Source organism: Podospora pseudoanserina, chromosome 1 (assembly GCF_035222485.1).
Source record: "Podospora pseudoanserina strain CBS 124.78 chromosome 1, whole genome shotgun sequence".
NCBI classification, from domain to species: domain Eukaryota; kingdom Fungi; phylum Ascomycota; class Sordariomycetes; order Sordariales; family Podosporaceae; genus Podospora; species Podospora pseudoanserina.
Window position 1 is genome coordinate 7,032,296 of NC_085920.1, and position 27,035 is coordinate 7,059,330.

The window sequence follows — 27,035 nt, forward strand, 5'->3', positions numbered from 1 at the left end:
CCAATAACTGGGTCACGAGAGAAAAGCCAAGCACAAGAAACCGCAGACAGCTATGCCGGTGAGCACGTCACTGCCCAAACCAATGGGCCGGAATCCAAGTCACTCCTCAAGTGGACCGGGGCTTCACACCGACGACTAGGCTAAGGCAGGATCATGTACAAGCATTCACATAGGAGAGCGCCATGCTGGAGAGCTGTGACGAATCCAGAACCCTAGACGCAGATCTCCCGTCCAGTCAATGGCCAACCGGGCTGACGGGAGGCTTTGTGTCTCTCTCGGGCCGGATGACTCCTCAGGCCTCGAAAGCCACCCCCGTCCTATTCATACCCGAATCGATAGCCTTTGTCCACAACGGGAGGGACGGGTAAGGTGATTCCAAGACTTTAGCTTCAAAGTGGGGATCTTGGGTCGAGAAAAAAGAAAATTCGAACCCAGCCAGGTACCGCTGCAACATCGAGCATGGTTTCTCGGGTATCTTTGTGCTCCCCTCCCATCCGATACTATCTTGTAAGGTGTAGCCACAGCGAAGCATACTTGTCATGGACCAAAGCCACCACAGGTCTTGCTCGAGATCTCGACGTCGATGGCGCCGCCAAAAGGTGTGAGATTTCCCTGGGCAATCCAACCATTGAGGTCGGTGAAGGGTGGAATCATGCTTCCAGCAAACTCCCTGGAGAGTTGGAGGGTGGCCCGGCAACACGGTAGGCGACCCCCCTGGAAGGGGCTCGGTGGGGTTTTCGAAAGCAGAGATCTCTTCTCGAAAAAGCTTGACGAAGCGTTGCCGTTGAGAAGCTTGGCAGCGGGAGCCCTGAGCCTCACAGGGACTATTACATAATATCAGTCGTCGAGGTCACATCCAAAGCCATGATCGTACCTCTGTAGGGAAAGGACCTTGCCGTGTTCGATGCAGGAAGACGCACCTTTACGTTGCCCCCGACCTCCTGTAAATCTCAGAGCAGGTCATTGGAGAGCTAACAAAGGCCTACCCTGAAACTGCCGGGGAGCTATGTGGGATTCTTGGGTTGGCATCACCAAAGCTGTGTTCGTGTTGCCATGTCAACATCATGGTGATCGGGGAAGCCACCCTGAAAAAAAAGATTTGCAAGAAATGCCTCTGTGAACTAGACAAATGGACTAGCTTGGGGTGGGCTGGCAGGCTGGGTGGGCTGGACAACAACTTCGCAAGCGGCCGACGTCAATGTCAACGTCAAGATGGGATGTCACAGACTCCAGATGGCACATTCGTATCGCAGCATTGTGGGTGGCGCGCTGTCGGCGGTTTGGTATTGCATTCGCCTCGATGAAACTGAAGCAGTTCTGCTATTGGCCCAGGCCAAAGCATTGGACGTTCTTGCCACCGTCCCCCGCGGCAAACCGTTCATGAAACCCCGCTTCAAACCCATTTTGAGAGGTGCCAATTCACGAACGAGAGAGGTTCGTGGTAGGGATTGTGGAAACAAAGTTCTAAAGCTCGGTGCCACCGCAACACGCCGTGTCTGCCAAGCTGGGCTGGCTCGAGTGAGAGGCGAATCGAAAGAATCTCACGATTGACTCACGCGGCAAGCAAATCAAGCCCTGGAGCAATTGTCGCATGGTGTGTCGTTGGGCTGGAAGCCAGATGCAGCAGAGAGAAGCCCAAAGATTTGACAAGCAAACACCCCTCCCACCTTCCAAGTACCTCAGTATCTTAGCCATGTACCTCGAGCGGTCGCACGACCATTGGAAACCACCCGGGCATCCTGGTGAGGACGGAAAATATCACAGCAAGGATTAGCATGAAGGAGGGGCTTATCGTCGTGGGCGCCAAGTGAGGGGCAGTCTGAAGCATCGCCAATGTCTGAGAGGGGCAGCTCCGTGCCTCACGGCAATAGACTCACCACTTGCCGGACACGTCACAGGGGAAGAAGTCAAGGGAGCACAGAGGGTAGTCACAAGAGAGAACTCGAGATGATATTTTTTTTTTTTTTTTTTTGAAAAATTCTAGCTGTTTGTGATCGTAATCAACAGAGCCCTTGAGTACTTTGGTCACAGTAACCCGCTACAAGACGCAAGCTGCTGCAGTGAAGGCAGCCTGACCGGCGGGGCGGCAAGGCGCGGCGTTCCATTCTCCAATCAGAGGCCGTAGATTTCGAGGGCTTGACCCGCTTCCTGCTCAAAATTTTTGTGGTCTGTGGTGGGATCCACTTAAATTCTGCCTCTGCTCTCTTTACCCCACCAACCTGCCTCGCCCCTCCTCCTCTTGCCCTTAAAAACTTCAACCCCTCCAGAAATTCTTGACTTCCTCTCCCTCTTACTTCCTCCGTCGGCATACCTGATTCGAGCAATCTTACTGCCACTTCAGTACGTTACCCTTCTCACATCATCAACAGTCACCCTCATCGAGAAGAACATCGCCTTCTAACATCATCGCGCAGCGTATCCCTCAAACTTTTCGATCTGTGATCGCAAAACCGTCAAAATGGGGTAAGTCGACCTTTCATCACCATCGCGGGCATCGTGACCTCGACCGCGACTCGGTCGAACAGCATCACTGACTTCATCAACAGCAAGGAGGACAAGACTCACATCAACGTCGTCGTTATCGGCCACGTCGATTCCGGCAAGTCGACCACCACTGGTCACTTGATCTACAAGTGCGGTGGTATTGACAAGCGTACCATCGAGAAGTTCGAGAAGGTCAGTTTTTCCCTCATTTCCCTTCATTTCCTTCACTTCCACACACAATTTCGCACACATCGCATTCACTGGCGATTTGGGCGGTTTTTCGCCTGGTTCATCACATTTCCCCGCCATTTTCTGCCTGCCTTTGTGCTGCCCCTCCTCTCATCATGGTGGGGGAGGGGCACACAAAAACGCACAGTTGGCAAATTTTTTCGAGCACGGACCCCACTTACCCCGCGATTCTGCCCTTTGCTCAACACCACCATCACCGCCATCATCAGCCTTGGCAATGTCGAACATCGTGACTGACTTCATAACAGGAAGCTGCTGAGCTCGGCAAGGGCTCCTTCAAGTATGCCTGGGTTCTTGACAAGTTGAAGGCCGAGCGTGAGCGTGGTATCACCATCGATATTGCCCTCTGGAAGTTCGAGACCCCCAAGTACTATGTCACCGTCATCGGTAAGTCGACACACCTGTCATGCATCCTCTGTCCTCGCATCATGCTAACATGGTTGCTCCTCCAGATGCCCCCGGCCATCGTGATTTCATCAAGAACATGATTACTGGTACTTCCCAGGCCGATTGCGCCATTCTCATCATTGCCGCCGGTACTGGTGAGTTCGAGGCTGGTATCTCCAAGGATGGCCAGACCCGTGAGCACGCTCTCCTCGCCTACACCCTCGGTGTGAAGCAGCTCATCGTCGCCATCAACAAGATGGACACCACCAAGTGGTCCGAGGCCCGCTTCAACGAGATCATCAAGGAGACCTCCAACTTCATCAAGAAGGTCGGCTACAACCCCAAGACTGTTGCCTTCGTCCCCATTTCCGGTTTCAACGGCGACAACATGCTTGAGGCTTCCACCAACTGCCCCTGGTACAAGGGCTGGGAGAAGGAGGTCAAGGGTGGCAAGGCCACCGGCAAGACCCTCCTTGAGGCCATCGACTCCATCGAGCCCCCCAAGCGTCCCACCGACAAGCCCCTCCGTCTTCCCCTCCAGGACGTCTACAAGATCGGCGGTATCGGCACAGTCCCTGTCGGCCGTATCGAGACTGGTGTCCTCAAGCCCGGTATGGTCGTTACCTTCGCTCCTTCCAACGTCACCACTGAAGTCAAGTCCGTCGAGATGCACCACGAGCAGCTCGCTGAGGGTGTCCCCGGTGACAACGTTGGTTTCAACGTGAAGAACGTCTCCGTCAAGGAAATCCGCCGTGGCAACGTTGCCGGTGACTCCAAGAACGACCCCCCCATGGGCGCCGCCTCTTTCGATGCCCAGGTCATCGTCCTCAACCACCCCGGCCAGGTCGGTGCTGGTTACGCCCCCGTCCTCGATTGCCACACTGCCCACATCGCCTGCAAGTTCTCTGAGCTCCTGCAGAAGATCGACCGCCGTACTGGTAAGGCCGTTGAGGAGAGCCCCAAGTTCATCAAGTCTGGTGATGCTGCCATCGTCAAGATGGTTCCCTCCAAGCCCATGTGCGTTGAGGCTTTCACTGAGTACCCTCCCCTCGGTCGTTTCGCCGTCCGTGACATGCGTCAGACCGTCGCTGTCGGTGTCATCAAGAAGGTCGAGAAGGCCGCTGCTGGTTCCGGCAAGGTCACCAAGTCCGCTGCCAAGGCTGGCAAGAAATAAATCATTTCTTCCACCTAAACAGCAAAAACAAAAATTCGCTTCCAGGGACACAGGTCATTGGCCACCGAAAGGAAAGCGTCACGCGATGTGTGTTGGCGCTACGGATCTCTTGGCTCAATTTGAGCAATCGGTTATTTGGTATGGGGCACAATTTTGAGGAGGGAAAGGTCATGGGTTTCTGCGGCAAAACTTTCTCATATGTGCTTTAGTACAAAATAGAGTCCCTTAGAGGTGATCACGAACGTTATGATCTTTTCTACTGTGAATATGTGTGCTTTGGTGTTGCTTGTGATTGCTACTCTCTCTTGATATGTTGTTGCCTGAGGTCATTACCTTTGCCTCTCTGAAGGTGGTGATGCTTGTCCATAATGTTGTAAGTTGCGTGCCGGCAAGAAGTTCTCCAATGATGTCATGCCGTTCTGTGGTTCCACGCCCTGATCTTGGCTTGTCTCTTCCCAAGCATCGACTCTCCCCACGTGGGGCCAACAACAAATCCGACAGGCAGACTGACCTCTTGTTCATCGACGAGTTGAGACCCTCATGCCAATACAAAAGAACACCACCGCGGTCCAACCATGCTCAAACATGATCGACCGAGCGTTACCCCTCACTCGTTTGCTTCTCTATACTGACCGCCCAGAAAAATAGCCCTCGAGATGCATCACTATCCACGTCAGCCTCGGCTTGGCTCCTCGACATGGTGTTTATAATATTCTGCTGAAGCAGCGTCGATATCCTCCCAGGCTGTCCCAGTTCCTATCGACATGAGCCTCATCTGCCAATAACACCCATTTCGTATCTAGATGGCCAGGCAGTCTTCGTGGTCCTCGAGGACTCTCGCTCACTTTCGTCAAGGCGGCAAACTGGAGCCGTTCAGACTTCTCAGGCAAGATGCTCGCAACCTTCGGAGGCGATGGGTGTCGGACTGGACAGTCTTCAACCAGCTCGTGATAGCCAGCGCTGTCTACGTCTTTTTTACCAACATCCTGCCCGGCATCACTTTTGCGAGTGATCTGTACGTTCTCACTGGGAGATCGTGGGGGACGGTTGAGGTTGTTTTTAGCACTGGGTTGTGTGGTGTCATCTTTGCGGTGTAAGTCACTGTCTGGTAGGAGTGGTTATGGGTTTGGGGACTAATGGGATGTGCGTTGTGGTAGGTTCTCTGCTCAGCCGTTGACTATTCTTGGGGTTACTGGGCCGTTTTCGGTGCTGGCCGAGAATTTGTACGAGTTGTGCAGTGATAGCTTCAAGGTATGGTTGTTTATGTATATATATGTATATATAGATATATATATTTCTTTTTGAGAAGCTCAGTCTGACTGGATTAGGTACCCTTCCTGCCTGTTATGGCCTGGTCTCTTATCCATTCGGCTTGGATGCATTACCTTTTGGCCATCTTCAACGCCCACGACTGGACCATGCAGTATGTTACAGACTTCAGCGCCGATATCTTCTCGCTGCTCAACAGCATCATCTACTTCCACAAGGCCGCCATGGAGCTCAAGCGGACGCACGAGCAGATGCCGCTGGACTCGTTTCTCTACGCCATGATTGGCGCTGTTGGGACGTGTTTGGTTGCTATACTCCTGTCCACGGCTACAAAGTGGAAGCCTCTTTTTGGGCGTGTCATCCGGATGGGATTGTCTGAGTATGCAGCTGCGATATCGATTATTCTGTTTATTGGGATTCCGTATATTGGAGACCTGGCCGACTTGGATCATGGCCGGCTTGCGGTGCAAACTTCTTTCCGGCCGACGAATCCAGAGCGCGAGGTGTTTTTTGTGAGGTTCTGGGAGCTGCCTGTGGAGTGGGTGTTTATCTCGATCATCCCAGGGGCGATCATCACGATACTTTTCTATTTTGACCATGAGATCAGCAGCATCATCTGCACTGTCGACCGGTACGGGGTGAAGAAACCTGGAGGATATGCTTGGGATATTGCCTTGCTGGGCACGACAACGGCCTTGTGTGGGATATTGGGTATCCCGCCGGCCAACGGGCTGTTGCCACAGGCACCACTTCATTCAGAATCCCTGCGGCATTGGGTAGTTGATGAGGATCAAGTTGTTCCGGCCCCCGAAGAAGAAGAAGAAGAAGAAAGCGGCGCCCATACGAACCTTGTTCCCAGGGTCTACGAACAGCGATACTCCCACTTCCTACAAGCAGCCATGATAATGGTGTTTGTCAGCCCGCCTTTCCAGCGAGTCTTGGGTCTGACACCGACTTCGGTGTTGGCGGGATTGTTCATGTTTATGGGTTATCAGTCCCTCAGTGTGAACCCTATGCTGACGAGGTTCTTTCACTTGCTCACACCGCCATCTGAGCTGCCCGAGTTGCCTGCGGGGGTGCGTTGGGGAGGGGTGCATGCTTATACTGTCACGCAGATTTTGGTCACGGTGGGGATCTTTGCCGTGACGCTTACGGTTGCGGCGCCGGGGTTTCCGCTGTTGATCATCATCTTGGTGCCGGTGAGGTTGTGTGTGATGAATCGGGTTTGGGGGAGGGAGACGTTGAGGTTTGTAGATGGCTGGGCCTGTCGGGAGGGGAAGCCGGAGGATGGTGAGATGGTGGGAGGGGATGAGGGGTTTGTGGCCGGGGGAAGAGACGTGGAGGATGGAGGGGAGAGGTCCAAGAGTCAATGACAGAAGGGGAGGGAGGTGTCTGGATGCCGAGATTGGACGATGTTTGGGGGTCCATTCAGTTTCGGGGTCCGGGGAGAGATGCCTTTATCATTCTTGAGCTCATTTTGTCACTGTCAAAGGTCGACATCAAGCATTAGAATAAGCACTTCGAACTTATTTGACAGTTTTTTTCTTTCTTTTCCATTTTGCAACTATCTACCTAACCGAACACCCGGCTCCCAAGAATCGAACAGCCAGTTCTCGAGAAGGGATTAAAAGAAACTATGAGAGAAAGCCAACCGAAAACGCCTTGCTGTCAGTATCTGGTGTACACAACTTCATACCCATCGCTTTGAAAATGCAAACATCTATCATCTTTGCCCCGCCCTCATTTACAAAACAGTCGTTCATCCTTGGCAACTCGTGTACATCTTGCTTCAGACTCCAAAAGAAGGAGAGAGAAGACAAAAGAAAAGGCGGGCATGTTTTAAACATCACCATACCGGCTGTTCTGGTTCTGGTTGCCATTGTGATGCCCCTGGCTCTGGTAGTACCTCTGGTTTCCGAAACCGGCCGCCCTCCTCGAGCCCTGAGCGGACTGCCGGAGGACGTTGAGCTCCTCGTCGCTGGAGGTGGTGGCCGTGCTCTCGGACTTTCTGAACCCGCCCTGCTTCCTCCACTTGCTGCTCATCATGACACCGAACACCATGCAGGGGTTGAACACGTTCATCACCACCACGGCAATGAGGATCATGACCGACTCGAACGCGATGAAGAGATCCTCCCTCGCCATGAGGGGGCCGTTCCAGCCCTCGGACAGCTCCGCGACACGGAAGCACGACCGCCAGAAGATGGCAACGGTGCTGACCGCGAGCGCGATCATGATGGCCTTGAACATGAACCCCTGACGGATGGACTTGGCAGGCTCGGCTTGCTCGAACCCGGCGTCGGGTCCGTAGGTCTTTTTGCGGTTGCGGACCCGGAGGAGGAACTCGCCCGACACGGCGAGGAAGACGGCGAGGATGAAGACCTGGAAGGAGAGACCGGCGATCATGATGTTGTTGCCCATGTTGAGGAGGTCGATGTCGTCCGAGGCGGCGGCGATGCCACCTCCCGAGGCTTGGAGGACAAGAGAGACGACGTCGCAGGGGATGAACTGGTTTTGGTCAGCACTCTGGCCTTTCCAAGATGTGAAGAAAAAGTTGGGGCGGGCGACTCACGATGCGGGTATACCAACCGGCGGGCAACCTGCTGCTCTCCTCACCATAGACGCTCACCACCTTGGCCAGGCAAGTGTAGATACCCGCAGCCAAAAACGCCGGTCCAATCGTCAGAGTCACAATCTGAATCATGAAGCCCATGTCGTCCCAGGGGTTCTTGGCCGATGCGGCTCTCCCGGCGTAACCGACGATTTCACACAGCAGCCCAAGACACATCATGACGGTGAAAAAGGTGCCCTGGCGGCGGGAGCGGAAGTAGGTGATGATGAAGGCGATGAAGGAGACGCCGAAGAGGGCGGCGAAGATGGCGTTGGTGGTGAGGGAGGGGATCTTTTCCCAGACGCCCTCGATGGGAGGTTGGGCGTCGAAGCAGAACTGAGCTGTTGTGGCGGCACAGTATTTCTCCCACGTGTCGTAGCCTTCAGGAGCAGGCCCGTGGTTGTCTTCGTTGACGGTGGAGGACATTGCGGCTGTTGGTGGTGGTGATCTGTTGGGAACGGTGTTGGAGACGGTGGGGATTACGGGCTAGGCCCAGTGGATAACGACGGTTGGGAGGTTCAAATGCTGCTGTGTGAAGGTGTCGTTGCCTGTCTCTTATGTCCGGTGAGTGGAAGTTGAAGAGATGGTTGTATACGGAGTTCAGGTTCTAGATCCCAGGCGAGAGGGAGATAGAAGGGGTATAAGAGTTATAAGTAGAGAGGACAGGGACTGATATCACAGCCTTCTTGTTGTGCTTGAAGGTTATAGTTTCAGCTTGAGCATGTCTCGGAGGACCGGGTGTGGTAGAGACTCAGGAGGAAGGGTCTTTTATGAGAGGTATGTTTGTCCATTGTCTGTCTCCGGTCCAGCCCCCCGTTCCCTTCACCATCGGACCCCGGGCTCCAATTCTTTCCTATTTTGACCCGTTACCACACACGAGGGATTGTTCTTTTGTTTGGTACCACCGTGACGTACCCCCCCCGGTACCTGCCCCCGTTGGTGCCGCCGAAGGGGAGGGGGTAGTCCTTGTCTCGGGAGGGCTATGCTGTCTGGATGAGATACAGGTCTCACCTATCAACGGGCAAGGGTCTTGGTCATCTTGGGCCCGGGCATTAGGGCCTTGTAGACGTGGGCATGGGGAAAACAGAGAAAGGTGACGCAAGCAAATGCAAGCAGATGAGAGGTTGGCTTGTTCCGAGCCATTGGATCTTCGTGTCAGGTAGGGGTCTGACGAGAGGTTAGTTCAGTACAGTAAAGTGTATTGCGTATGTAAGAAACAAACAGGCGGCAGGTTCTCAAAAAATACACTGCCTCACTGACCGACCGACGCAACTGGTCGTGGCTCGTGGGTGAGACCCAGCCTTGTTCGCCTCGTGGACGTTGCTACCTATCGACCCGGTACGGAATCAACGCGCGCCAGCTTCCCCCCGGTGGTGATGTCGCACGGCGTGATGCGCTGAGGCTGCTTGAGCGTTGGATAGGAATTTGCTGGTGTAGTGCGATGGGATTTCCGAATTCACGTCCGACCAATCCTTCCTGGGACGACTGCAAAGAGATCAACAGGGGGCTCTCGGATGCATTGGCTCGCACTTTTGTCCGGCTCTTTGGGTATCAGTTGTCGAGAGGTTTCCTCGGGCGGCGGTGTATGTGGCACTGTTGCTTCGGCGCAAAATGTTGCTGTAAAAGCGGGAGTTCCCATTTGCGTGGGCGCGGGTACGGAACCGGAGTGCTATTGACATCTGCAGGGCCGAGGCCAGCCGTATAATTGTTCGCCAGGCCCACGTATCTGATTCTGAAATTCCGATTATGCCACATGGCGGCGTGTCATCTACCAAGCGCGGAATTAGTCCTTTGTTGGCGTGGTGAATTCCGAGCAGGCGACACCTCTCATAGTTAGTTCAGCATCGTGACCATCGAGTGCTAAATCGTTGATAGGAGAAGAAGAAGATCACCCAAGTGAGCCGCAAAGCGCTCTGGGTATCGGTAATCTGTAATACCTGGTCATCCTCTCATCAGAGGTCAGTGTCGACGGAGGTCGCGGATAACAAGGCGCACGTAGCCAACACAGGCAGATCCGAATGGGGTCATTTTTGGCAACAGAAGGATTCCCAACCGGGCTTACTGAGATGGCAAGCTGAAAGCCAAGACATCTATAAGATACCCTCGCTCGCCGTCCCTCTCGCCTGCTCTGTCCTCGATTTCTTCAGCTTTTGTTCCTGTCCCACACACTGCCTCCATTCCTCTCCCATACTTCCCGAAAGGACCGACAGTTCAAATCCTCGCTGAGACCCCGAAGAATAATAACATGCACTGGAAATGTATGTTTCTTCCTGATCTACACACCAACATCTTCCACCACTTCCATGGAACAGGAACCAAAAAATAGGAACAGGCATAAGATCATCCCCTTCCACATGTCAACCCGGTTTTGGCCTCTCAACACAATGCATGCGATTAACCAGAGACATCACATTGGAACAGAAACTGAGATCCGTCCCCTCTCCAACACAAGGTAGGGTTCCATCCTCCCAGATCTGTTTGCGTCACCGCACCAAGCAAAGACCCTTGATCCAACCACCACCCAAGTATCAACCCGAGTTATTCTTCTGTCGGCCCTAATCGCCGCCCCCATTGCATGGAAAAAAGGCCTACGTAGAACGGAGCCGGAGCAACACCTCGTGCAACCCGCTCCCGCCTCTTCCCGCCGCCCAGCTGTGTAAGCTGAGCGCCATGCCGTCCACCTGATTGACCAACCCGACAGGTTGGGCTCTCACTGTTTCATCCTGCAGTACGTACACACTATCAGTAAGGCTGGGGCAACAGCCAAGTCTGCCTGTAATGACACATACGGTATTTTACACCATCCTTGAGCCTCTCACATATCATCACACCGGCCGGGAATCTCTCCTAGATCTCCTCACCCCCTCCCCACCCTTCCAGTTGAATTCCGCCCCGTTTCCCCCGGTTGTGTGTAGGACGAGAGCGTATCATCTTCGGCCCGAACGAAAAAGCAAAGCACAGAATACAGATTCAAGATAAGATCTGCCAGGCGGAAAGGAAGGATCTCGTACATTCGAGATCTGGTGCGTGGCACAACTCGCTTGCCTGAACCGTTCAGTGGTTGATATGGCTGCCTGCCCCGACTCACGCCGTCTTGTCGATGCCCTGGCAGGGAGACATGGTGATGAAGCACATCAAGTTCTCACCGCTTCTTGACTCTCCTCTCTCCGATAAACCCCATGACACCCAAAACTTGGAAACATCTCCATTCAACTCCCAGCATCGCACCCACGTGGACTTAATCATGGCTGGAAAAGATAACGGTGAAGCTCGCTACCTCGCTACCATGGTCTGGGGATGGCACCCTCTCAAACTTCTCTTCTCTTCAGCCAAAAGAGCCACGGGGCCGGAGGGTAAATTGGAGGTACAAACAATAGGCAGTGAGAACAAAACCGCGAGGACCGGGACCCGACATCATCATCCATCTGTCGGTCATTCTGGCCGAGTTCCAGACGATGACGATGAGACAGGCCAGATGTCTACTCTATCTCGCGTCTCAGATCTCAGATCAGACCTTCAAATCCCAACTAACCCTCCTGCTCTCCTCAAAGGGCCACTGAGACGTAAATCTTCGAATCCACTTCCACAGATCTTGTCCATGAATATCGCCCGACTGTCATTACTCTTTGCGTGCGTATGTCTGTATCTATCCAACTGTAGTAACCATGTATACCTATGCAAAAAAGGGCCTCGCAAACAGCAGTTCCAGGCCACAATGCCCAGCGGCCAGATAGCGTTCTGTTAATCTCGATCAACGGCCTTCCCCATAGGGTTATTTGGCACCCCCCTGACTGTTCTTTTCCCGATCTAGAACCCAAAGAAAAACCAATCTTGAATGAATGAAAAAGCTCATGATCAAACGCCAAAATGCATCATCCTAATCAACCTCTCACTTCTTCAACCCAACGCTTGCAGCCGACCCCTTCCTCGAATGCACCGACCCGCTCCCACCACCCTCATCCGAACTTCCCGCTCCACCTCCCGGACTGCTAGCAGTCAACCCAGCAATATCATTCGCGCTCGTCGTGACCCCCCCGACGGCCTTACCTTTGCAACATTCCTCGTCAGTGTTCTTCTGCCCCTCCTTCCCCATCAAGAACAGCAACAGCGTCGGAGAACTTACTGGCACCCAGACTAATTCCCCTCCCTCCCCTCATAGAGTCAAAACTCATATGACTCCCTCCCGTCCCCCTCCTCTTAGGAGTAGTCATCATGTTCATCATCCCCGTCATCCCCGTCGTGGCGGCGTGAGGGCCAGTGTCGCCAGCTGGACTGTCTGCGAACCCGTCCGTCATCTCCGCTTTGGACACGGGCGTGTGCGGGGAGTTTGGGTAGTCCTCACCACCGGAAGCAGCTATCTCGGCAGCTAGGTTCCCCTTGCTAGCCCTCGGCCTGGCAATCCTACTTGTCCTAGGTGGCAAGACGGTGGGTTGGAGCTGTAGCTGCTGCTGTGTTGTCGGCGAAGGGATGTGGCTCTCCCTCGACCATGGCCTCTCACGGTCCTGAAACTGTGGCAGGCCCTTCGACTCAAACTTCAACGGGCTTTCTAGCCTCTTTGTAGGTGACACCCCCCATTCACTTTGCGCCTCCTCCATCTCCTCCCCAGTCCCGGCCGCGTCTTCATTTGAACTCCCATTCAACTCCGCGACCCTCACTGTTTCTTCCCCAACCGCTGTGCTGACATCACTATCAGCCACATCACTTCCCCTAGCCAGGTGGCTTGCCCTTCTCAGCCCACTCTCCATCTTGACCAAGTCTATGTGCTGTTTCCTGACAGTTCTATACCGCTCATACTCCTCCCTCGTATGCTCCGCCCCAGTGAAACTCTCCAGCGCATCAAAGACATGCTGGAAAACCAACTTGTCCACGTCCCTCGCCCACAAAAAGTCCAGGTGCTCGTAGTGTGGGATCTCGTTGGCTAGCGTTTGACTAGGAAGCTCCTTCAGCATGGCCTTGATATCGACCAACGAGTCACTACCTCCGTATACGAGCACGATCGGCGTCTTGATGTTCCTCGTCGGGTACCTAGCGACTTTGGTGTACTTGTTGCTGGTGGCTGAGATCAGGGGCCGGTGGACATCGTCATCATACATTTGGAAGGACTTGGTTCGTATGATCTGGAACCAGTGTACCACTGATTTTGTTGAGGTGAACGAGTAGAGATGAGGGTAAGCGGCCAGTTTCTGCGAAGTGCTGATGTTTTTGGTTTGCCAGTTGAAGAGAAACGAGAGACCTAGATCGATGAGCTTGGTGAACAGTGGTGGATAGAGGATTGACTGCCACATGGTGGCCGAGCTGAGTATGGACCGCCGGCCGAAAAGGAGGAACAGCACCTGTGGCGAGGCCTTGACCAGAGCGTCAACTATGCCGTTAGACAAGCCCGCTGGCGACATGGCTGGCGCCAGAGCGATAAAGACATTGACCTGCTCGTTGAGCTTGGGGTGGATGGACAAGCTGGCAAAAGCCTGCGCGGTGCCTTGGGAGAAGCCGATGTAGGAGAGGGACGGCTGGCCGGTGATCTCGAGAATGTAGCTGATGCTATTAGGAATATCGTGGAGGGCAAATTGGTCAATGGAAAAGTTCCAAAACTCGGTCGTCGTGGGGGAATATCGGATCGACTTTTTCGAGTACTTGTTGCCCCTGTTGTTTCCGAGCTAGAGATATGATCAGCCATGTGCCCTCTCCTCGGCACCCCATTTTGAGGTTACCTACCCAAACGTCAAAACCCTTCTCCACCAATGCAAAGGGCAAAGCGCGCTGCTCATCCGTCAAGCAAACCCACACCTCGCTGTTCATTAGCAGCCCATGGTGCAGGTAAACCACCTTCTTCTTGACGCTGGTCGGCCCGCGATTCACCCTCCGTTCCTCCTCCCCCTTCCGCCATGCAAGTCTGTGTATTCCCAGCAAATACCCATCCTCGGTTCGTACCACGTGTTCCTCGGCGGTGTAGCCAAACATGGCACATAAATCGACGAAATCGGAGGCATCGCGAATCGAGGCCGAGACCGCTGGATTTCACCGTCAGTATTGTTACCCCTAGCATCTTCCAGCACAAACAACATGCATTTTCTCCTCTGCTCTGCCCGCTTCTGCGCTGGACTAGTCCACCTATTAAACAGACGTCTCGAGATCCCGTAACATAGCTGTAGTAACGACGGCGCTGAACAATACGATTAGCTCGGGAGCTCAATCTCGGTGGAGATCAAGATAGGGGGCCGTCTCACGCAAAGCAAGCGTAAATATTCGAATAAAGGCCTCGAGCCCTACAAGCAGAAAGGATCCAACAAGGGCGGCATATTCGGTGCTATTTCTCCCAAATAAATCATCTATCAGTAAATTATTGTTGCCTCTCTGCCACCACGGGGTGTGAATGTCTCACGGGTTAAGGCGCCCCAGAAAGGGGACAGGCATCTTGGCGGGCTTGCGGTATTCCACTGGTTGGCTCTTATCTGGTGACCATTGGCGCGCTTTTCGTATGCCGGACGTTGTTTGGGTGAATTTGTGTAAATATCAATCAATCTGAAAACAACTTGCAAAAGGGAAACATTCCTATATCGTACAAAAGGACCGTAACAATCTTCTTGGAGCGAGCCGATTGGGCGTGCGAGGCGAGGATCGAGGGAAGCTTGCTCCACCGCCTGTCAGAAGGTTGTTAGTTAGGTGAAGGCTGCTGCTGAAACGGGGCGATGTGATGTCACAGGTGTCAGAGCGTCACATGCAAAATTGTTGGAGCTTGCTGTGCCGTCCCGCAATGTATGTACAGCCTGCATAGTCCTCCGTAGTGTGGAAGTCTTTATATTGGAGAACTGGCACGCTGGGTTCTTTTGCCACGAATGCAAAGTCTGGAGGCAAACATTGTCTTTTCATTGATGGACGGCGTAAGCCTGGGATGATACGGATGATATCAGGGTTGCGTGTCGCCAGGGTTGTATATGGCATGTAACCCTCGGTGTGGTTAAATAAAGGCGTACCCAAAACATGGCCTTCTGAGTAAAGTTCATAAACAGAACACGAGCAAATGGCGTAAACGCGTATCTCTCAACAACTAGTGACTCTGATGGTGAGGATTCATCGAAGAGGGAAACCATTAAGAAGGTGTTTGACTGTCAGCTACGGGTCAGAGCCTGACAGAGATGAGCAACCTCCTCACTGAGGGTGCTTTTAGTTCTTTCCAAACCAGTCCCCTTCAGGTCAAATCATCTGCCAAACTCGGTTGAAGCCCTTCGTCACCTCGAGTTTTCTCTGGTATCATCCAATCCAACCCATATCGCCACTATTCCTCTGACTAGTGCTCATTATGACTTGCGCATCTTCTAACAAAATTCCTCGCCGGCGGCCGTTGACCCTCACGCCTATCAAGGTAAAGGGCCGCGGTCGCAAGCCGAAGTGGCAGCCCCCCAACCCTGCGCAGCTTCAAAGCTTGATGGAGGAGCGCCGAAGGAAAAGAGAGGAGGAGAACGGCCACGATAGTGTCGACGATATTTCATCCAGGTCTTCCAAACGGTACAAGCAGTCCTTCCCACCGAAGTCTAGGCTCGAGTCGCTACCCCCCGAAATGCTCTGGCCCATAGCCGTCAGGTCACAGAACCTGCATCTCCTGAGGGTCAGCAGGTTTCTTCGAGGTCTCTTGTCAGACAGATCATTCGAACTGGAAATGGCTGTGGCGGCATTCGGCCCAACATGGGATATGTATTTCGGCCGGCCGAGGAGCACTATTGGTAGCCCTCCTGAACCTGAACAGTTTCCCGGGGACCCCAAATTCCAGGTCAGTGTTATGCTCTATTTTGATTAGCGAAGCGTGTCTCCGAAAAGCTTGCTGCCCTCTTAGCCATCCTTCGAAACCGGTTGGCTATTTGAAAGAGTTTCAAGGATCCTTGGAGGTGTGGTTGAGCAATGCTATCCTACTTTTTAACATCTCGACCCAGCCGTTCCATATTATGACATCCCCTTTTGACCGAACACAGCGCTGACACGTCTTTCTATAGGGCAATGTGCTTGCTGCGCGTCTCATGCATGACACGCGCTACATGAATGTTGATTTCATACTCAAAGCCCAGCAGGTCTGGTGTCGCCAAGAGCGCACAGAGAGGCACATGGAAAAAGCGGCGTGTATCTTGTGGAAACCGCCGACCCAGGTACAGCCAAAACAAGAGGGATCGGAAGCCAACAAAGACCAGCGAGCTGAAGAGAAGCAAGAACTTGGATACAGGGAGCGAGAAGTGGAGAAGATCAGGGAGAGGTTCGACGAAGACTGGCAAGAGTTTTGCGACGCCTGCCCGTTTAACAACACAACGAAACTCGAATATGAGATCGGAACGAATACGCAGGGCCCGAAAGGCGGCTATCTGGACCTCCACCCTTTGACACCAATTCCCGATCGGTTCTTGAAAGGGCCATTTGACTTGGAATCAGTCAAATTACTCTTCTGGCTGGTTCGTGGAGGGGCCCGCATATTGCCCGAGCACAACTGGGAGGCCACCAAACACGGATTCGAACAGATCATGAACGTGGAGAGTCGGCTGGGCATCTATGTGCTCATCCTCTTCGACATTCTCGGCGTGTTCCAGAAGGAGCATTGGCCACCATTTTTGCTCGACGAGAAAATGAAATGGGTCAAAGAGACAAGGCGGGTTGAGATGTCTGCTCAATCGTGGAAGTACTGTCTGTCCATTCTTGCGCATCGCATGTTTTTGTCGCGCCAGGAACAGGAAGAGAATTCGCGCCTGGGACGGGATAGTTTGAATAGTGGGAGGAGGGACAGGGGGCCGAGGAGGTGAGACTGCGGCGTTAATGACCATCCTTTGTCTCCAGCGGGTTGTTCATAGAAATAGCTCTTTTGCTGTACGGAAAAGCGTCAATATAGTAATTGCAAGCTTACTGGCACTCTGTGGCACCCTCCCCACAAAGTAATTGGCACAGCAAAAGTAAGTTAACGCATATCAGACTATAAACCATGCCTCTAAAGCAAATCAACGGGCCTATGAACTATCTTTGAAGGCCTGTTAACTATCTTGAAAGGCCTAGTAATTATGCTTCAAGACATGATGTGGTCCAGATGGGTAAACCTACTTTTGTGTGCCACTTATTTTGTGGTGGAGGTGACTCTCAATATATACACATGGCATCCGGGCCCGTAAACCACAAAGTCACAGGCAAGTATATAGCCAAGGATCCCTTCCCTTCCTTGTTGGTATTTCCAGCTCACTGACGTAGCTTTCCTTGGCTGGTAAACAGGCTGTATCATTTGGCTTGCAGGATAGAAGACACACAGCAGCTTCTCTCATATCTGACTGTCTCGTCACACGCTATAGGCAGGTAGGCAGTATCAATGTCGCAAAGAAGAAAATAGACCCAGATATACCATTTCCCGTTTGCCGAAAGAAAATAAAAGCGTGCAAAAATGACATCCCATGCTGTGTGTAAGCCATGATTTAAATGACCCCCATGATGATGGTTCGGGGCTTGGTCTTGATTATAACGACCTTCTCCCAAGCTGCCAGATTTCTCTTTCGCCCATGATTCGCAAAGCCAATCAATCCATAACATCATGAAAAGATTCCCATGTCTCCCAGTTTTGGTTCCTCTCCTGGTCCTTACCCAAAGACAAAAGCTCCCGACATCGCTGCTGGTGACCAATCTTGCTTCAACTCAGAAGGAGCCGCGAACAGGGTATCGAGAAAGGTTCATCGTTGTGTTGGTGGTTGGGTAATTTAAGCAGTGGGGTTAGGGTTCATCTGTAGTTGTGTTGTCAGCCCAGGGCCCTTGTATGGTGATGGTTTGCTGTTCAGGATGGTGGTACTGACCTTGCGCTTGCCACCAGTCAAGGTGATGTTGACGAAACGGCGAGTGTAAGTGAGTCTCTTCTTCGCACGGCCCTTGCTATTTCAGGTGTCAGAATGAATGTTCCGTCTTGGTCAAAACCCACCCATGGGTTGAAGTCGGAAAAATTGCGGGGGTGGAACATACGGAGTCTTCTTCTTCTCCTGCTTCTCGACCTTAGGGGTCTGAGACTTGACCTTTCCTGTATCCCAGAACCGTCAGAACCCGTGTTTCGATCCATAGCCGTTCAGGCACTGCTGTCGACAAGAACTTCTCGAGCAAGGTTGTCGTCGTGGGGGTCGACAGCGGGGAGAGAGACATACCGGCACGAGCCAAACTGAGGAGAGAACAAGTCAGTAAATCAGTCCATCATCGCGATACCTTCGACCAAGTCAAGATTATCGTACCTTCCGTGAACCTTTCCCATTTTGGATGATTTGCGATGGGTGTTAACTACTCAAAGTCGGGGTCTTGGATGGGAGCGGGAGGCGGACGCAGCTGAGGAAGGTTTCGCAACTCGATGCTGTCGATTTCTGTGTGGATTAGGCTGATTAGCTAAGGAATTGTGGGCGTGGCGACCTACCCCGCAGGGCTTTGAAATGACTGACCTCTGCTGTTGCGTGGCGCAGTCCACACAGGTGAATGGCGCTGTGGGTGTATTATGTGGCTGGAGAGCTGTTCGAGCTTGTGGTCCGGGCGTGTGGCATGATCCACCTGGAGGGGGATTTGCGCACGGATCAGCCATCACACCTGCCACAGATGATGAACGGCTTGGTGGAAGCGACAAAAGCATCAGCTCGCCGAACGAAGGGGACATGGTCACGTGGCTCGATTCTCTCACATGGCCGGCCAACGCTTGTGGCAAGGGTTGCCGCATATGTTGAATGTGATCACAACAGCTGCAAAGAAGAACAGGATGATCAGAGAGGAGATCACCCAAGCTTGCCAGCGATTGCTGGAAGTTGGGGGTGCTTCCAAGTCAGAGCCCATTGTGTTGTTGTTAGCGCTGGTGACAGAGCCCAAGCTCACGTGAGCCACACGTGACTACCCTACATCATTCTGCCCCTTCGGCTCGCCTTTATGGGCCTGTCTGCTCGCCCTGGACTACTATCCATCGAACACTTGCACACAATGCTTTCAACCAGCGAACGAGGGCCAATTTTACACTTGCACATGCTGTTCTCCGTCAGCGCGTGAGCTTTGGCGGTTTGGCTGAACAGACTTTGTGTACGTACCTTCATCTCCTCCAGGGAACCCCGGGACTGGATGGCGTCAAAGCCCTGTGCTGTCAAGAAGTTGACCTCACCCATATCACCAAGCAATCATATTCTTTAGTTGAACACTTTCATTCTCTCGACAACCCACCACCACCGCAACTTGTCTTTCAACAGCAAATAACGTTGGACTTTGACATTGCCATCATCGAGGACCTTCTGAGTGGCATCGAAGAATGGACGACCGCCTTCACGGCAGCTGTTGTGAATCGAGACTTGCACATGCCACCGTGAGCCCAGTTCAACTGGATGTTAGCCAAGGACCCAACTGCTAAGAAATCTTCAGCCAAGATGGAGAAAGCCTCAATAGCTTGAGGTTAACTTGGCCTTACGTGATAATAGAACTCTTCTCAGCCAATGACACTTCTATCTCAAGTCTCCTCCAGTTGTTCGTCCAGCTTGGGACATTTCACCATCAGTCGAGGTGATGAGGGATTATCAGATCAGATTGATAAGAAGTCTTGGCCCTCGCCTCTGCAGCTGTGTTTCCACTCTTCCCCAATCCCCCGCCAACGTCAACCCTTGATCATTCGACTCCATAGTCTTGGCCCGGGGTTGTGGTTGGTACAACCAAGGTCACCCGCTTCCGCACTGGCACCCACCCCATTGGCAGGCAAGAGCTACAAAGACCCTTTACAAGACCGCCCTCTTGTTTGATATCGTTCCCCTTTCTGTTTTGACCCTCTTCATCTTTTACTCTCCATTAAACCACAAAACCCCCCCCAAAATGAAACCCACCACCCTCCTCTCCACCCTCCTCCCCCTCACCTCGGCCTACTCCATCCCCAAGGACTCAACCGCCCCCAGCAGCAATGCCTTCAAGATCCCCACCGCCCGCGAATCCGCCATCCTCGCCCGCCGAATCCTAACCCTAACCCCGCTAGGCACCATCTCGACCATCTTCCCCTCCACCACCTCGTCCCGCAACCCCCCAGGAATTGAAGGCAAACCCCACGCCCTAATGGAATACATCTCCGCCTGTGACCCCCTCGCACCCTCCAACCCGACCCTCTTGTCCCTCAACATCTCCTCCACCTTCCGCAACGCAGCCAACGCCAACCTCTCCCTAGCCATAACTTGGACCCCCCCTCCCCTCCCCCCTCCCTCAAGGTCCTTCCTCTCCCATCTCAACCCCTTTTCTTCCGAACCCCCCGTTCAGCCCCAATCCTACAGCGCCGCCGCTCTCCCGCGGTACTCCCTGATGGGGTATCTCGAACCCATCCCCGGAGCAGACGACCCAAAGAGTGATGTGGGCAAGCTGGTTCAGACTTGCTACACCAACACGCATCCGGACGCGAAGTACTGGCTTCCGGGAAATAGGATTCACGAGAGCCACTTTGTGAGGTTGGTGGTGACGGAGATTTACTGGGTGGGCGGGTTTGGGGATAGGGCGTATATCGGGTGGATTGACGCCAAGGATTGGGAGAGTGTGACCGAGAAGGAGATTGAGGGGGCGAGGTTACCTGGGGAGAAGCCGCTTGAAGGGGGGGATCTTTAGGGGTGGTCTTGATCTTTTGAGAAAGGGGTGGAGGGTTGCAGTTGGGATTGGGAATAGGTGTGGCGTAATTGTGGCGTTGACAGGTGCGTGATTTGATGGATGAGAGGAGTACGAGGCAGGCATGGATGAAGCATTGGACTATTATGAATTGGTTTGAGGGAGCATATGCATGGGTGTCAATCAGTGGTGGGTGTGTTTCAGGTTGTGGCAGCGGGTTGGCGAGTGGTGTTCATTCAGGGCAACCAGAAATATACACATACCAAATCTGAACCCCTTTTCAACATATCCTTACACTGTATGTATGGTCTCGTATTTTAACAAAATGCTGAGTTGTCCGGTGGTTGCCATCAAGTCCAAACCTTCAAGCAAAACCGACCCAAAATCGGGTATCAACACCATCATGTTCAATCCTATAAAACCTAAATAATAGACTCATAAAAACTCCCTCCCCGAAACCCCAACTGATAATTAAACTCGATATGTTTTAAAGTGGGCAAGTGTTGCCCTTCTTCTTCCTACACTCTTCTCCAAACCGTAGCATGCCATCAATAGTCATTAGCCCATCTTCAGTCCACTCTCAAAATCACCTTCCAACCCAACGCTCCCGCCTCCCTAATCGCGCATGCCAGACAGCCTCTTCTTCTCCGACTAACAACCACATTCCACCCCCTCTCTGCACACATCGCCCGAGCCAACATCTCCATGTCACTGCCGAATTGCCGTCTTCTACTCTCGCTGTGCATCTTCTTCGAGGCGCTCTCCAGCTTTCCCTCAAAAGTACCTCCAACTGGGGAGAGAGGGGAGTTCATGCTGTAGCTGTCTGACCGGCTGATAACCGGCGACAGAGGGATCTCGTGTTCTTGCGGTTGGGGCTGAAAGCCAGTGATGCAGTCTACCACGAGGAATTTTGCTGCAGGAGGGGAGGACGAAGCAGGTGTCTGGCTTGGTTTGTGAGGGGCGTTGGAGTAGTCACCCAGCAGAGCTTCAAGTGTAAAGTCTTTCTTGGAGAATAGCAGGTCCGAGAGATGGAGCGCAGTGTATGCGAAGTACTTGTGAAGGGGATGGCCTGCCGGATTGTTAGTTACCAACGATAGGAGTGACAGACAGAGAAACCTACCAAGAACAGTAGCAGCCTTACCACTACCATCACCATTCAAATCCACCTGCCGAATAGTCGGGCTGCTTGGCGACTTCATAATCTTGACGTGCTGCGACGGCACACACGGGTGCGCAGTCACAAAGTTGATATCCTTCGCCAGCGAGAAGGTGTGCTCGGTCACCTCCTCCGTGTCCATATCCGTAACCGTAAAGCGAATGGCCGCCGGGTAGGTATGAATCTCGGGAGGCCGGCTGCTGACTTCTGAAACCGGTGTTACTCCGTTGCTCTCACTAGGTGTGGTGTGCACCGAATCGGCCGGCGCGCAAAGCTGCAATGCCTCGAAGCCGATGTGAATCATAGGCGGGACCCTGTCCCGGTAAATGTTTTCAAATGGAATGATAAAGTCCGCCGGCAGAACAGAAGAAGGGTCGGCGTCACCGAGAACGTTGGATTCGTTTTCAATGGCGCGCTTGCCCCAGAGGCGAGCCTTCTTGTCGACATGGAGGGCGTCTTCGGCAGTCTCTTCGACTTCGATGTTGACCCAGCCGTCTCCAAGCCCAAGAGGTGTGACGTCACTCGAAATCCATCCCATGCATTCTACGGCACCTTTGCCTGCAGCGAGCACCCGGCCGACGATGCAAGCAGTGCTCCAGAAGCTCTTGCCAGAGTAGACGAACCCGGCACAGAGGTTTGCCATGGGGCCCAGCCTCGCCATGGCATCTGGGTCGTTCTCCAGCAGAGTTGCCATCAAGAAATGGCACAGTCCTTCCCCGGGCAACATCAGGCCGGACACATAGCTCTTGGAAAGCCAGCCAGAAGAGTGCAGTGCAGCCGAGATCTTTCTTCGTCTGGATGCCACCCGACGAGACTTCGAATTGGATCTAGGGACGGTAAAATACGACGAGCGTTGACTGTCGGCTCGGCTGCTCGGACTGGCGAGGGGTGTGGTCAACGGAGTGCCTTCCACCACGGCACGGCAGTTGTCAGAGATTGTCGAGACATAGGACTTCTCATCCGGCCACCGCAATCTCCTGGCAAAATGCTCCAGGCCCTTAAGCTGACGCTGCACGTGCTTTCCTCTGATGAGATAGGCCGGATCATGGTGGTGATTTTTATGGCCATGTCCATGTCCATGTCCATGCCCGTGTTCGCGAGACAGAGACATGCGTTTGGTCAACGAAGCCAACCACCCAGAAGAAGGCTTCTCGTCTGATGACCTCTCCGTGCCCTCTGTCTTGACGACCTCGATGTTTTCCAACCAAGCTCTTGCAAGGATGAGCGACCACTTCACCGACTTGTTCGCATCTCTCTCGAACCGCAAAATCTCCGCCGGTCGAATACTCTCCACTCCCAACTCGTCTCCCTCCGTGATTGCATCCAACCTGATGAGCAACTCACAAGCCAGCAAGATCTGCATCAGCAACCAATACCTCTCCTCAAAGATGTCGCCCGACGAACCTCCCGTCCCGATCGAAGCCCCATCATCCATCTCATCCCCCAAATCATTCCCCCACAGCAGCTGTCCCAACCTGATTCTCCACTCCACGTGCGAGAAATCAATCCACATGTTCGGGGCCGCCAGCACCTTGACCAAGGCCGAAATCTGCACGGCAAGACTGTACGGATCCCGGTGGTCCAGCACCTTCGTCGGCGGGTGGAGAATCTGGAGGAACAACTCATTGTAAAGTTCGCTCGAAACCCTCTTCTCCCGCAAGTGCTTCTCCGTATACCTCGCCCCATTCTTGATCAGCTGCTCCATGATCAGACTCTCCTCAATATGTCTCAGCCCGTCCTTGGACGTCAGCATCTTTTGCCTCTGCTCAACCACCACCGGGGTCCTCGTGCCAATGCTCTCAAACCCCCATTGCTCTTCCTGGAGCGCGTCTGCTACCGACAGCTCCAGTGCGGCTTGGTATCCCAGGCTGCCCTTTTCCAGCCCAAACATGCTCAGCATGTTCGGCCGCTCGCGGCAGCGGGGGTAAAAGTGAGCTCGGCGTTTCTGCTCCGAGGCCCGCTGGGCGGTGGACCGGTCGGCGTGGACATCGCGGGTGATGTGAGGCCAGGCCGTGACGCAGCCCCAGGCCTTGTCTTCGATCTGCGTGTGGTCTGTGAGATCCCTGATCTCGAGAGACTCGTCCCAGGGAAAGGCAACCGAGGGGTGAGGTGCGCCGGTGTAGTGGCCCTCGGAGCGGGCAAAGTACTGAGGTGCTCCCGAGAAGAGCTTCTCAACCTCCGAGTCTGTGAGGGTGGCCATGATGCGGGCGATCTTGAGGGTTGGCTTTGGGGGTGGAAACCGGGCCTGTTCGCTACCAGGCGGAGGTGGTGAGGGGAGCGGCTTGTTCGGGTTGATGGGGGAGCGCGGGGACAGCGGCGAGAGGGGTGAAAGTGGTGTGGACCGTACCGATGTCTCCAAGGGCTGGGTTGTGTATCACGAATTGGTCAGCCAGGAACACTCATTGCTTCCAAGTATGGTCAGGAAGAAGGACAAATGTATCGTTAGAAGGAGTCTGGAAACTATCCAAAGGTCTTTGTTGAGGTGGTTGAGGTTGTCTGGAGTCCCGCAAGGTCCCCAGTCTGCCCTCGTACGATTGGCGCAGGAACCAGTCTCGGGAAGACGTCGAGGTCACGCGGTGTCCCTCAGGGGTGACGACACTTCGAGCTGTTCTCTACTGGCAATCCTAGGTGCACCCCTCCGTCGGTGGCTTGGCTTTCCAGATTCTCCAAGCTGCAGGAAAGAGGCCATTCGGGTTGTCACCTCTTCAGAACAACCTGGAACCAAGTGTTTGCACTGGACGCTCGCCGGGCAGCTAACTGACTGACTGCCTTTGTTCCCTTTTCTCCATTGTTTTCTGCCATTTGGCCAGAGCAAACAAGACAATGGAAATGAGGGGTAAGAGACACACCCAACGGCTATCGATTACCCAACAGTGCAGGTTTCCTCAGACCGGCAATCAATAGGGAAAATCTGGGGAAGGGCGGAGGTCGGGGTCGGGGCTTGCTTACCTCTACCGCTGTGCCTCGTCTTGGGGGCCATCTTCCCCGCTGAGGGGTCAACTCTGATGGTGCTGGTGGCTGCTTTCCCACGAGTCGGCTTCGAAGGTCGTGCAACAGGTCTCTGTTGAAGCCCCGCCGTTCTTTCTTGCCGTCTCTATTGTTGACGTCTGACGGCTTGGATGCTTCGGGTTCGGGTGTCGAGCTTGTTGTGCTGTTGATGCGACTTGCAGCGGGTGGTGAGGGGCTGCTGACGTCGCTTTCCTCTGGCGTTGACGAGGTCTTGGCATCGTCTTGCACTGGGGGATCATCCCTCTTGGGGCCCTTTGGCGATCTTCGCAATATCGAGAACGAAGGCATGGTGCGGAGTATGTAATATGTGCTCGCAGTGTCCTCGCAGTGTCGTGCCCGCTTCTTGGGTCTGTACTCCCCGGTGTGGTCAGGTTTCATCCAATACTGCAGCCAACCCAACTCATGCCGGCCGTCGTGTCTGTGGTGCTTGTGCTTGTGGCGGCCAGACGGCTACTCGCAGGACACATTGGGAAGAGTTCAAAAAAGAAAGATCCCGAGTCGATCACAGGAAAAGAGGGGACCCAGGATGACCAGGAGATCAAATATCAAGGCAGTAGAAACCTTGAGGCGGTAGATGACAACCTGTTTGAGATGGGCCGAAAACGGACGTCACGGAGCGTGGGAGCGAGATACAAGAACCTGGGTCTAATGTCCGTCAGTTATATCATCAAGCCGCCCTTCCACGCGGAACCCAAGCGATGAGTTGGAAACAAGGAAGCCAATCGCGGACCCAAAGAGGCAGGTCTCTGCTTCGATTCGCAACTTGCTGCATTATTCTGCGATGGTTATTACGATGGGCGAACCCCTCTCCGCTCTCCCCACGCTCCCAAAACACCCAAGATACATTGTACACGGTGTATTAGGATCAAGGATCGCGGGAGTTATGCGCATTGTTTGAGAGTTCGAAACCCTCGTACCAGCTTTTGATATTCCAGGAATGACCTCAGGCGAGGTCTAGTGTGTTTCGTCGTGGCTGACTGAACCAAGCCTGGAACTTACACGTGTCAACGGCGACATCTGATTTGCTGGTTTTGATCCGTAGCCCTTGGGTTCACCGTCGATTCTCTCTCGTTGAATGGGTGACCAGGAATAGCATACGGGTGATTCCGTCGGTTTTGTCCGAATTGAGCGGTGTCGTACTCACTTTGACACAACTGCTAAGATTGTTCGTCACCGCGGTGGAAGTTTTAACATATTATCAGCCGCCTCGATGGGAGGGTAATCTCGGGGTATCATTTCAAGTTTTCAGTAAACGCCAATAACCTCAACTCCTGCTGCCATGTTTGAATGAACCGTATTCATGTTCAGAATGCCGGATGCAAACCAGCCAGCCCTCCTCGCCCGCTTCCTCATTGTTCAGCCGCTATTTGGCTTGTCATGAGCGACAGCCAGTATGAACTTGGGGTCCGTGATGATGACAAGTTCTTGAGTGGCGGTACGCAGCCTTTGCAGTCGAGCTGTATCCTACAGAAACATCAGCTTCAAGCGCAAAAACCCAACAGCTTCTCAAAACCCACCTCCTTATTCAGGTCTTGCACGAACTGTTCTGTTACGTCGACATAATTCCAAACAAGGGTTGCAAGCTCGACCACGCCCTCCCTATCAGCAGTTGAAGGTTCGGCCGCTCCGTCGCTTGGGGCATCATTGGAGATCGATGGCTTTGAAGATTCGGAGCTCTCCTTGCGGAACAAATCCGTGTTTCCGCCTGTCTTCAACACATTGCCCGTCTCGCGGTCAAGGACTAGAATTGCCTTGACACCCGGCTTGCCCAGTAAACGGTCAAAGTTCTTGCTGATGTATTCAAAATCCGTCTATCCAGTCCTCTGTCAGATTGGTAAAAGGTCGCCATCTTGGATGCCATCAGGTGACTGGGCAACACAACATACCATTTCCGAGCTGTCTGCCATTGTTTTTATGACGGAGCAATGTCGTGACGGGGAGCGGTGAGACACAGAGTGTTTGTCTTGCGCGTAGAGCTATGTTTCATGAAATCAGATCAAGATAAAATGAGTGTATCCATGAAGCTGCCGAGCGCTCTTTCAGTTCCTTGTTTGCTTTGAATCTGGAGACTGTGGACGTGAATCCGAAGCTTCTCCATATCATCAAAT

General features: G+C 53.4%; 10 protein-coding genes across 10 annotated transcripts; 4 read left to right on the forward strand and 6 right to left on the reverse strand.

Annotated features, from left to right (window-relative positions):
* Window positions 1–1,993: 1,993 nt before the first annotated feature.
* On the forward strand, window positions 1,994–4,294 carry TEF-1 (translation elongation factor EF-1 alpha; the record flags this gene model as incomplete). The annotated part of the gene is made up of 5 exons (XM_062943236.1): window positions 1,994–2,340; window positions 2,415–2,463; window positions 2,547–2,676; window positions 2,982–3,120; window positions 3,186–4,294. The coding sequence occupies exons 2-5, from the start codon at window positions 2,459–2,461 to the stop codon at window positions 4,292–4,294; spliced, it is 1,383 nt and encodes a 460-aa protein (XP_062806310.1). The 5' UTR covers window positions 1,994–2,340; window positions 2,415–2,458.
* Window positions 4,295–5,097: 803 nt separating this feature from the next.
* On the forward strand, window positions 5,098–6,936 carry QC764_119740 (uncharacterized protein; the record flags this gene model as incomplete). Its single annotated transcript, XM_062943237.1, has 3 exons — window positions 5,098–5,387; window positions 5,452–5,545; window positions 5,623–6,936. 3 exons carry the CDS (start codon window positions 5,098–5,100, stop codon window positions 6,934–6,936), a joined length of 1,698 nt encoding a protein of 565 aa, XP_062806311.1.
* A 164-nt stretch (window positions 6,937–7,100) lies between these two features.
* On the reverse strand, window positions 7,101–9,818 carry RTA3 (Envelope glycoprotein gp160). The gene is made up of 2 exons (XM_062943238.1): window positions 8,136–9,818; window positions 7,101–8,071 (listed from the first exon to the last, which is right to left on the reverse strand). Exons 1-2 carry the CDS (start codon window positions 8,598–8,600, stop codon window positions 7,403–7,405), a joined length of 1,134 nt encoding a protein of 377 aa, XP_062806312.1. The 5' UTR covers window positions 8,601–9,818; the 3' UTR covers window positions 7,101–7,402.
* A 2,035-nt stretch (window positions 9,819–11,853) lies between these two features.
* Window positions 11,854–14,968, reverse strand: TGL1 (cholesterol esterase). The gene is made up of 6 exons (XM_062943239.1): window positions 14,873–14,968; window positions 14,554–14,812; window positions 14,399–14,478; window positions 14,239–14,334; window positions 13,887–14,182; window positions 11,854–13,804 (listed from the first exon to the last, which is right to left on the reverse strand). The coding sequence occupies exons 2-6, from the start codon at window positions 14,583–14,585 to the stop codon at window positions 12,239–12,241; spliced, it is 2,070 nt and encodes a 689-aa protein (XP_062806313.1). The 5' UTR covers window positions 14,586–14,812; window positions 14,873–14,968; the 3' UTR covers window positions 11,854–12,238.
* A 262-nt stretch (window positions 14,969–15,230) lies between these two features.
* Window positions 15,231–16,955, forward strand: QC764_119770 (uncharacterized protein). The gene is made up of 2 exons (XM_062943240.1): window positions 15,231–15,939; window positions 16,160–16,955. The coding sequence occupies exons 1-2, from the start codon at window positions 15,472–15,474 to the stop codon at window positions 16,949–16,951; spliced, it is 1,260 nt and encodes a 419-aa protein (XP_062806314.1). The 5' UTR covers window positions 15,231–15,471; the 3' UTR covers window positions 16,952–16,955.
* Window positions 16,956–17,394: 439 nt separating this feature from the next.
* Window positions 17,395–18,420, reverse strand: rps30a_1 (40S ribosomal protein S30; the record flags this gene model as incomplete). The annotated part of the gene is made up of 5 exons (XM_062943241.1): window positions 17,395–17,908; window positions 17,978–18,053; window positions 18,141–18,195; window positions 18,317–18,330; window positions 18,401–18,420. 5 exons carry the CDS (start codon window positions 18,418–18,420, stop codon window positions 17,885–17,887), a joined length of 189 nt encoding a protein of 62 aa, XP_062806315.1. The 3' UTR covers window positions 17,395–17,884.
* Window positions 18,421–18,446: 26 nt separating this feature from the next.
* Window positions 18,447–18,983, reverse strand: QC764_0023370 (uncharacterized protein; the record flags this gene model as incomplete). Its single annotated transcript, XM_062940080.1, has 2 exons — window positions 18,447–18,526; window positions 18,848–18,983. The coding sequence occupies 2 exons, from the start codon at window positions 18,981–18,983 to the stop codon at window positions 18,447–18,449; spliced, it is 216 nt and encodes a 71-aa protein (XP_062806316.1).
* Window positions 18,984–19,994: 1,011 nt separating this feature from the next.
* Window positions 19,995–20,765, forward strand: QC764_119790 (uncharacterized protein; the record flags this gene model as incomplete). Its single annotated transcript, XM_062943242.1, has 1 exon — window positions 19,995–20,765. One exon carries the CDS (start codon window positions 19,995–19,997, stop codon window positions 20,763–20,765), a length of 771 nt encoding a protein of 256 aa, XP_062806317.1.
* Window positions 20,766–20,980: 215 nt separating this feature from the next.
* Window positions 20,981–25,546, reverse strand: QC764_119800 (uncharacterized protein). Its single transcript, XM_062943243.1, has 3 exons — window positions 24,868–25,546; window positions 21,883–24,280; window positions 20,981–21,831 (listed from the first exon to the last, which is right to left on the reverse strand). Exons 1-3 carry the CDS (start codon window positions 25,303–25,305, stop codon window positions 21,332–21,334), a joined length of 3,336 nt encoding a protein of 1,111 aa, XP_062806318.1. The 5' UTR covers window positions 25,306–25,546; the 3' UTR covers window positions 20,981–21,331.
* Window positions 25,547–26,093: 547 nt separating this feature from the next.
* Window positions 26,094–27,020, reverse strand: QC764_119810 (uncharacterized protein). Its single transcript, XM_062943244.1, has 3 exons — window positions 26,814–27,020; window positions 26,445–26,738; window positions 26,094–26,391 (listed from the first exon to the last, which is right to left on the reverse strand). Exons 1-3 carry the CDS (start codon window positions 26,832–26,834, stop codon window positions 26,284–26,286), a joined length of 423 nt encoding a protein of 140 aa, XP_062806319.1. The 5' UTR covers window positions 26,835–27,020; the 3' UTR covers window positions 26,094–26,283.
* Window positions 27,021–27,035: the final 15 nt, after the last annotated feature.